This window comes from Eriocheir sinensis, unplaced genomic scaffold (genome assembly GCF_024679095.1).
Source record: "Eriocheir sinensis breed Jianghai 21 unplaced genomic scaffold, ASM2467909v1 Scaffold398, whole genome shotgun sequence".
Classification (NCBI taxonomy): domain Eukaryota; kingdom Metazoa; phylum Arthropoda; class Malacostraca; order Decapoda; family Varunidae; genus Eriocheir; species Eriocheir sinensis.
This window is the reverse complement of record NW_026111718.1, coordinates 61105-70000: the sequence shown is the minus strand read 5'-3', so window position 1 is coordinate 70000 and position 8896 is coordinate 61105. Positions and strand designations below refer to the sequence as shown.

Below are 8896 nucleotides of genomic sequence, written 5' to 3'. Positions count from 1 at the left end.
AATGAAAATATATAAATGATAACCTTTTGATCGAGTAACAAAATAGGAACAAAACTACAACAAAATTACGCATCTGAAGAGAAAAGAGATAGAGGGATAGAAAAAAAGATAAAGTAGTAAAAAATAGAAGAGGCTTTTAGTAGAATGAAAGAAAATGGAAATAAATATCCGTCGGTCGAGTAACAAAATAGGAACAAAATAACAACTGCGCATCTGAAGGAAAAAAAAGTGATAGTGGACTAGAAGAAAAAAGTTAAATATGAATAAAAGAACAACACCTACGCATCTCAAGAAAAAAGTGAGAGAGGGATAAAAGAAAAAAAGGTATATATGAGTAAAAAAACAAAGAGGCTTTTTAGTTGAATAAAAAAAATGGATGTAGTTAGCCGTGGATTGAATAACAAAATAAACAAAACAACAAAAAATACGAGACTGGAAGGGAAAAGAGATAGAGGGATAGAAAAAAAGATAAAGTAGTAAAAAGTAGAAGAGGCTTTTAGTAGAATGAAAAAATGGAAATAATAATCCGTTGATCAAGAATAAAAACAACAACAAAACTACGCATTTGAAGGGAAAAACAGATAGAGAAATAGAAAAAAGGAAATTAGAGTGAAAAGTAGAAAAGCTTAACAGTATAATGAAAAAAATGGAACTCGCAAAAAAACACCAAAAACTGAAATGAAAAAAACGATGGAGTATAGAATAAAAAAAGATAAATTAGAGTGAAATATAGAACAGTTTATCAGCAGAAAGAGGAAGCAAAAAAATGAAAAAATATAGAGAAAGGAAAAATGGTGAAAATAATAAAAGACAAAACCGATTATACTTAGAGAGAAGGAATACTGGCGAGCGTGGATAAAGTGCGGCTACGGATTATATCAGAACACTTACGGATATATAAAAAATGGAAGGGAGAGAGAGAGAGAGAGAGAGAGAGAGAGAGAGAGAGAGAGAGAGAGAGAGAGAGAGAGAGAGAGAGAGAGAGAGAGAGAGGGGGGGGGAGGGTTTGCTATTGTTTCTACGCGGTTGTTTGATCGTTTGTTTGTTTATTTCCTTTGTTGTTTGTTAACCTCCGTGAATAATGAAATATAAAGTAGATGTATGGGAATGGCGGGTAACCCCTCTCTCTCTCTCTCTCTCTCTCTCTCTCTCTCTCTCTCTCTCTCTCTCTCTCTCTCTCTCTCTCTCTCTCTCTCTCTCTCTCTCTCTCTCTCTCTCTCTCTCTCTCTCTCTCTCTCTCTCTCTCTCTCTCTCTCTCTCTCTCTCTCTGTGTGTGTGTGTGTGTGTGTGTGTGTGTGTGTGTGTGTGTGTGTGTGTGTGTGTGTGTGTGTGTGTGTGTGTGTGTGTGCGTGTGTGTGTGCGTGTGTGTGTGTGTGTGTCCCGCATCAAAACAAAGGATTATAACAGATTGAAAAAAGTGAAAAAAATGAAATGAAAAAAAATGGGAAAGATGCAAATAAGCAAGACTGACTGACTGACTCACTTGTTTGTTTTTTTCGTCTCGTTTTATCTTAAAAAGATTAATAAAAGAAAACAAGGAAAGGAAAAAAATGAAAAGAAAAATCGTGAAAAGAAAAAAAATGAAAAGCAAAAAAAGGAAAAGAAAACAAGAAGATAAAAGGGAAAGGAAAAATCGGGATCAGAAAACAATGAGAAGAAAAAAAACAATGAACAGAAAACAAAACGGAAAAGATGAGAAAAAAGGAAGGATGAAAAAACGGAAATGAAAAAAAACACGGAAGAGAAGAAACCGGGAAAAGAAAAAAAAGAAAAGAAAAAAAAACGAAAAAGATAAATGAAATGAAAAAAAAAAGAAAGAAGAGAATCAATAACGAACGCGCACAGGCTGAGCTTTTTGTGGCGTCTATATTTATTTATTTTTATTTATTATTTTTTTTTACTGTTGAACGATAAACTATAGGCTGCTGGATACACGAGTTTGTTTGTTTTTCTGTTTGGTTTATTAGGAGAAGAAATAGTAGTTGTTATTGTTTACTTATGAACGAAAAACTTACTTTACTTATCAACGGTAAACTATACGCTGCTGGATACACGAGTTTGTCTTTGTTTTCTTTTGTTTTACTTGTGGACGATAAACTATATAGGCTTCTGAACACACGAGTTTGTCTTTGTTTTCTTTTGTTTTACTTGTGGACGATAAACTATATAGGCTTCTGAACACACGAGTTTGTCTTTGTTTTTTGTTGTACTTGTGGACGATAAGTTATATAGGCTTCTGAGCACACGAGTTTGTCTTTTTGTGTTTTGTTTTACTTGCGGACGATAATTTATATAGGCTTCTGGATACACGATTTTTTTTGTTTTTCTGTTTGGTTTATAAAGAAAAGAAATACTAGCTTTTTTTTTTTACTTATGAATGGGAAAGAATATTCATGCGGTGGTGAGTGTCGTTAGTTTTGTTATTGTTGTTGTTATTCATTTTCTTTAAATATGCACGAGTTTGTATTGTTTTCTGTTTGCTTTATAGAGAGAAGAAATATTCACATTTTACTTATAAACAAGAAATTTTGTTCGTCTAGTGATGGATATTGTTTGTTTATGTTGTTATTCGTTGTTACATATTCACGAGTTTGTTTAGTTCTTCTGTTTGGTTGATGGGAGCGTATTACAAGACGTCATACCCGAGAAGTTTCGGGTCCCTACAGAGTTCGGGAGGAATAATTCTGTAGGGACCCAAAACTCCTCGGATTGGACTTCTAATACGTCCCCTAAACCGACCTTTGTAGTGACCCGAAGCTCCTCGGATTGGACTTCTAATACGTCCCCTAAACCGACCTTTGTAGTGACACCACAGGGATGAAGGAATGAAGATCATGGTTAACTCTTGCATAAACCCCCTAAACCTATCAACAGTGGTGTTCCACAGGGCTCTGTCCTATCACCCACTCTCTTCCTGTTATTCATCAATGATCTTCTTTCCATAACAAACTGTCCTGTCCACTCATACGCTGATGACTCAACTCTGCATTATTCAACTTCTTTCAACAGAAGACCATCACAACAGGTAGTACATGACTCCAGACTGGAGGCTGCAGAACGCTTAACCTCAGACCTTGCTATCATATCCGATTGGGGCAGAAGGAACCTTGTGTCCTTCAATGCCTCAAAAACTCAATTTCTCCACCTATCAACTCGACACAATCTTCCAAACACCTATCCCCTATTCTTCGACAACACTCAGCTGTCACCTTCTTCAACACTAAACATCCTCGGTCTATCCTTAACTCAAAATCTTCACTGGAAACTTCACATCTCCTCTCTCACTAATTCAGCTTCCTCGAGGTTGGGCATTCTGTATCTTCTCCGCCAGGGATGAAGGAATGAAGATGCTGGTTAACTCTTGCATAAGGGATTTGGACAGCACAAGGATGAAGGAATGAAGATGCTGGTTAACTCTTGCATAGGGATTTGGACAGCACAGAGATGAAGGAATGAAGATGCTTGTTAACTGTTGCATAAAGGATTTGGACAGCACAGAAATGAAGGAATGAAGATGCTGATTAACTCTTGCATAAGGGATTTGGACAGCACAGGGATGAAAGAATGAAGATGCTGGTTAACTCTTGCATAAGGGATTTGGACAGCACAGGGATGAAGGAATGAAGATACTGGTTAACTCTTGCATAAGAGATTTGGACAGCACAGGGATGAAGGAATGAAGATGCTGCTTAACTCTTGCATAAGGGATTTGGACAGCACAGGGATGAAGGAATGAAGATGCTGGTTAACTCTGGCATAAGGGATTTGGACAGCACAGGGAGGAAGGAATGAAGATGCTGGTTAACTCTTGCATAAAGGATTTGGACAGCACAGGGATGAAGAAGCTGGTTAACTCTTGCATAAGGGATTTGGACAGCACAGGGCCCAAGACCCACACCCACCTTGAGTCCGTGCGTCGCCCATGGGGGAGGGGGTCCCTGGGGCTCCCGGAAGTGGTGTTCACCCCGCTGGTCCAGGAAATGGGTGCACGGGTCACGGGCAAACCTGGGAAAGGAAGATATGTTAGAGTTGTTTGTGGAAATAAGGGAAAATATAAACCAATGGAAGAAAGATGAAAGCAAAACACAAGTAAATTTCTCTTCTCTGTTCCTCAGTGAGTTTTTGGCAAAGACCTGAAGAAACGTGTCTGTCTGGTGTGCTCCTTGGTGTGGAGGACAACTCTGTGGAAGGAGGACAAGAAATGTGTGTGTCTGGTGTGCTCCTTGCTGTGGAGGACAACTCTGTGGAAGGAGGACAAGAAATGTGTGTGTCTGGTGTGCTCCTTGCTGCGGAGGACAACTCTGTGGAAGGAGGATCAAAAATAAGTGTTTCAATTCCATTAAATTTAATGTTATTGAACTGTGTCCACTGATGAATTATCTTCACAATACCTTGGAATTGCACAAAACATTTATTTCAATAGTTAAATCCTAGTGTGTGTACTCACCCGGCCACTGGCCACCAATACAAGGCTTGACAAACACCACTGGAGTGTTCCTGGTGTGCACGCCTTGCCCAGCTACATATTCTGCCTTCCTTTCCCTCGGGGCAGCAAACCTAACAAGCTCCGTCCATCACAGCTCCCAGGCCGGCAGTCTGCACCAGTGGTCTCTGCTGGGCCGGGTTTCTTGTGGAGCGCAGGGAGACGTGACAAACCTTCACACAGCGTCTCCTTGATAATCCTGGTGATGGTCTGTTGTGGCTGCCCCAGTCACCGCTGCTGCACTGTGCCGGGGCAAGGTGACAGAGTTGTCACCACTCTGGCTCGGGGCAGACAGCACTGTTCACTGTGGTGCTGCTTGTTGGCTGCTGCACTGTGCCGGGGCAAGGTGACAGAGTTGTCACCACTCTGGCTCAGGGCAGACGGCACTGTTCACTGTGGTGCAGCTTGTTGGCTGCTGCACTGTGCTGGGGCAAGGTGACAGAGTTGTCACCACTCTGGCTCGGGGCAGACGGCACTGTTCACTGTGGTGCTGCTTGTTGGCTGCTGCACTGTGCCAGGGCAAGGTGACAGAGTTGTCACCACTCTGGCTCGGGGCAGACGGCACTGTTCACTGTGGTGCTACTTGTTGGCTGCTGCACTGTGCCGGGGCAAGGCGACAGAGTTGTCACCACTCTGGCTCGGGACAGACGGCACTGTTCACTGTGGTGCGGCTTGTTGGTGCATCTCTCAGCAGTCAGCCACAACATGGTGCCAGTCCTCTCCAGGTGGTGTTGATGACTGGTTCCCCGTCACTGAGGTCCCACACAGCAGCACAACACGGCGCCTCAGAAGTGGGTCTTCATGTGCCGGGCAATGTCCCCCTTCATCTTGAAGTGCTTCCCACACACGTCACACTTGAACTCTCTCAGGCCAGAGTGTCTGAAGGAGTGACGCTTCAGGGTTTGCTTCTCTCTGAACCTTTCTCCACATTCCAGACACTCATGAGGCCTTTCACCAGTGTGTGTGTAAGTGTGTACCTCGAGATGGCTCTTCCTGATGAATGTGTCACCACAAACCTCACACTCATGAGGCCTTTTGCCAGTGTGTGTAAGGGTGTGTGTGTTGAGGTGACCCTTCCTACTGAACCTTTTGCCACACTCTTGGCATTCATGAGGTCTTTCACCAGTGTGTGTAAGGGTGTGTCTGTTGAGGTCACTCTGGTATCTGAACCTTTTGCCACAGTCTTGGCATTCAAGGGCTCCTTCAGCAGAGTGTGTGGGTGTATTTGCTGAGGTCATCCTTCCCAGGGAGTCTTTCCCCACACGCTGGCCACTCATGGTTTCCCTCACCAGTGTGTGCAAGGCTGTGTCTGCTGAACTTGCTCCCAGTCTCAAATCTTGTCACACTCAAACTTTCCCTTTCCTTTGTGGCCGAAGGTGCCAGCAGCAAGGTGGTGGTGGTGGTGGTGATATAGTTGCTGTTGTTGTTGTCAGTGGCGGTGGTGGTGGTGGTGATATAGTTGCTGTTGTTGTTGTCAGTGGTGGTGGTGGTGGTGGTGATATAGTTGCTGTTGTTGTTGTCAGTGGTGGTGGTGGTGGTGGTGATATAGTTGCTGTTGTTGTTGTCAGTGGTGGTGGTGGTGGTGGTGATATAGTTGCTGTTGTTGTTGTCAGTGGTGGTGGTGGTGGTGGTGATATAGTTGCTGTTGTTGTTGTCAGTGGTGGTGGTGGTGGTGGTGATGATATAGTTGCTGTTGTTGTTGTCAGGGGTGGTGGTGGTGGTGGTGATATAGTTGCTGTTGTTGTTGTCAGTGGTGGTGGTGGTGGTGGTGATATAGTTGCTGTTGTTGTTGTCAGTGGTGGTGGTGGTGGTGGTGGTGATATAGTTGCTGTTGTTGTTGTCAGTGGTGGTGGTGGTGGTGGTGATATAGTTGCTGTTGTTGTTGTCAGTGGTGGTGGTGGTGATATAGTTGCTGTTGTTGTTGTCAGTGGTGGTGGTGGTGGTGGTGATATAGTTGCTGTTGTTGGTGGTGGTTATGCTGTTGTTGTTGTTGCCGTTGTTGTTGGTGGTGGTGGTTGTGTTCTTCTGGTCCTCACAGCAGTGGCAGTGTTCCTGCTGGTCCCGCCACTCAGGCTGCTGCCCGGCCTTGCAGCCTCCCCTGCCCACCACTCCTGGGGTGAGGGTCTTGCAGGAACCTCAGGGAAGCTGCAGCGGGCGGCAAGGCTCCCCCGACGCCACACTCAGGGACCAAGCGGCAGGCGAGGCGAGGGATGCACCAAGGGGTCCTGAGGTCAGCGGCAGCGTGGACGCAGTGAGCGCTGAGCACAGCGTCCGCCTCAGACCCTCACTTGAGCAGCTGTCTCCTGGCACTGTACTCCTCCCAGCATGGCCAACACCACATCCTGGGGTGCAGGAGATGGGCCGTTAATGCCACGCCCTCTTCTGTCTAAGTGCCATCAGGTGCTCCAGTACTCTGCCCACTCCTGAGTGAAAAATGGAAAGGATTTAGTGACAGAAGAGTTTTGACGTTTCCTGCTGTTGGTCCCAAGGGAGGCAGCGAGGCGGCCTGCCCTCGCTGCCCCTCACTGGTGGCTCTGGTTGTTGACGGCAGAGGAGGAGGAGGAAGGGGGACAATTAGAGGAAGAGGCTGGTGATGATGGAGTGACATGCCAGACAGCCAAGCAGGAAAACAAGCAGGAACACTTCAGTGGCAGTTTTGTCTTAATGTTTTGATTACCGTCACATAGTAAACCTGCCCCCCTATGCTCGTGGGGGCAGGGCACACGGACCCCCGCCGCTGATCTCTAATACAACTGGATTGGTTAACTCCGTGCAAACCTTGAGGCCCTCAGCCGCCATCCTTGAATTCCCCGAGGCCGAGGTGTTGATATAACAATTCCAGCACCAACGCTTGCTGAGTGGCAGCAGGACGCGCTGAAGCACTTCATTATGAACTTATTGAATGTTTCAGCCCCCAACTACTGCCTCCCCTACCTGTGTGAGAAAACACTCCACACCTGCCTCCACCCCTGCAACCCCCAACTACTGCCTCCCCTTCCTGTGTGAGAAAACACTCCACACCTGCCTCCACCCCTGCAGCCCCCAACTACTGCCTCCCCTTCCTGTGTGAGAAAACACTCCACACCTGCCTCCACCCCTGCAGCCCCCAACTACTGCCTCCCCTTCCTGTGTGAGAAAACACTCCACGCCCGCCTCCACCCCTGCAGCCCCCAACTACTGCCTCCCCTACCTGTGTGAGAAAACACTCCACACCTGCCTCCACCCCTGCAGCCCCCAACTACTGCCTCCCCTTCCTGTGTGAGAAAACACTCCACGCCCGCCTTCACCCCTGCAGCCCCCAACTACTGCCTCCCCTTCCTGTGTGAGAAAACACTCCACGCCCGCCTCCACCCCTGCAACATTTTCCCGCAACACTGCGCCGGCAATTATACCCAAACTTGCAGTCTGACATTCACTGGAGATAATATAACATGGAAACATTGAGATGAATTGAGTTGACATGAATATACCCTCCTGAGTGCAAGCCACCTCAACTATACCTGACCTGACCTGACCTGGCTTGTGCCCCGCTGCCAGAATGCAATAAATGGAAGCACATCCCTTGACACATCCTCCCGGACACTATGCCGGGAAATCACTGCCTCACACACGAGTGGTTCAGACGGCAAGCAACTCGGCCGTGTCTCGAGTGCCCAAAGTCCTTAATTTGCAGCGAGGGTAAACACTTCCCTGCTGCAGTTTCCTGTTTCCAGAGTTTTCTTCCACTTGATAGTTTTTTTCAAGTTAAGGAGAGTGTTTTGAGGCGTTGTGCGTGTGAGTAATAACCGTAACATGGCCGTGACAATGGGGTCAAGACTGCCATTATTCACGTGCCAATATCTCATTTCCTACTTCATCTGCTGTCATACATATTTTCTCCTTAACTTTAAACCTCCCGGAAAACCACAGGAAAGAGTGAAGAGAAAGAAAAAGCAAGTGTGAAAAGAACCGTGAAATGTGTGTGTGATCCCGTGCAGCAGCAGGCGGCGTGACCCTCTGCCGCCAGTGACAACACCGGCACAGCGTGAAGCCTGCCACACGTATTACCGGAAAACACTAAACGTCACAAAACTAACCAAACTAAATAAAACCAGACCTGACCTGACCAAACTAAATAAAACCTGACCTGACCTAACCAAACTAAATAAAACCTGACCTGACCTGACCAAACTAAATCAAACCTGACCTGACCTAACCAAACTAAATCAAACCTGACCTGACCTAACCAAACTAAATAAAACCTGACCTGACCTAACCAAACTAAATAAAACCTGACCTGACCTAACCAAACTAAACTCACCTGACCTGACCTGACCTAACCAAACTAAATAAAACCTGACCTGACCTAACCAAACTAAATAAAACCTGACCTGACCAAACCAAACTAAATAAAACCTGACCTGACCTGACCAA

The 8896-nt window shown here is 45.8% G+C and overlaps 2 protein-coding genes across 2 annotated transcripts in view; both read right to left on the bottom strand.

Moving 5' to 3' along the window:
• The window catches only part of LOC126992084 (proline-rich protein 2-like), a 21595-nt gene extending 16085 nt beyond the window's left edge, over window positions 1-5510 (bottom strand). Inside the window, exons 1-2 of the mRNA XM_050850766.1 lie at window positions 5461-5510; window positions 3903-4005 (exon numbers count right to left, since the gene is read on the bottom strand). Coding sequence (XP_050706723.1) covers window positions 3903-4005; window positions 5461-5510 — 153 coding nt within the window. The remainder of the gene's footprint in view (window positions 1-3902; window positions 4006-5460) is intronic.
• Window positions 4098-7282, bottom strand: LOC126992083 (uncharacterized). The gene is made up of 3 exons (XM_050850765.1): window positions 7262-7282; window positions 4448-6607; window positions 4098-4181 (listed from the first exon to the last, which is right to left on the bottom strand). The coding sequence occupies exons 1-2, from the start codon at window positions 7280-7282 to the stop codon at window positions 5687-5689; spliced, it is 942 nt and encodes a 313-aa protein (XP_050706722.1). The 3' UTR covers window positions 4098-4181; window positions 4448-5686.
• Between the last annotated feature and the right edge of the window lie 1614 nt (window positions 7283-8896).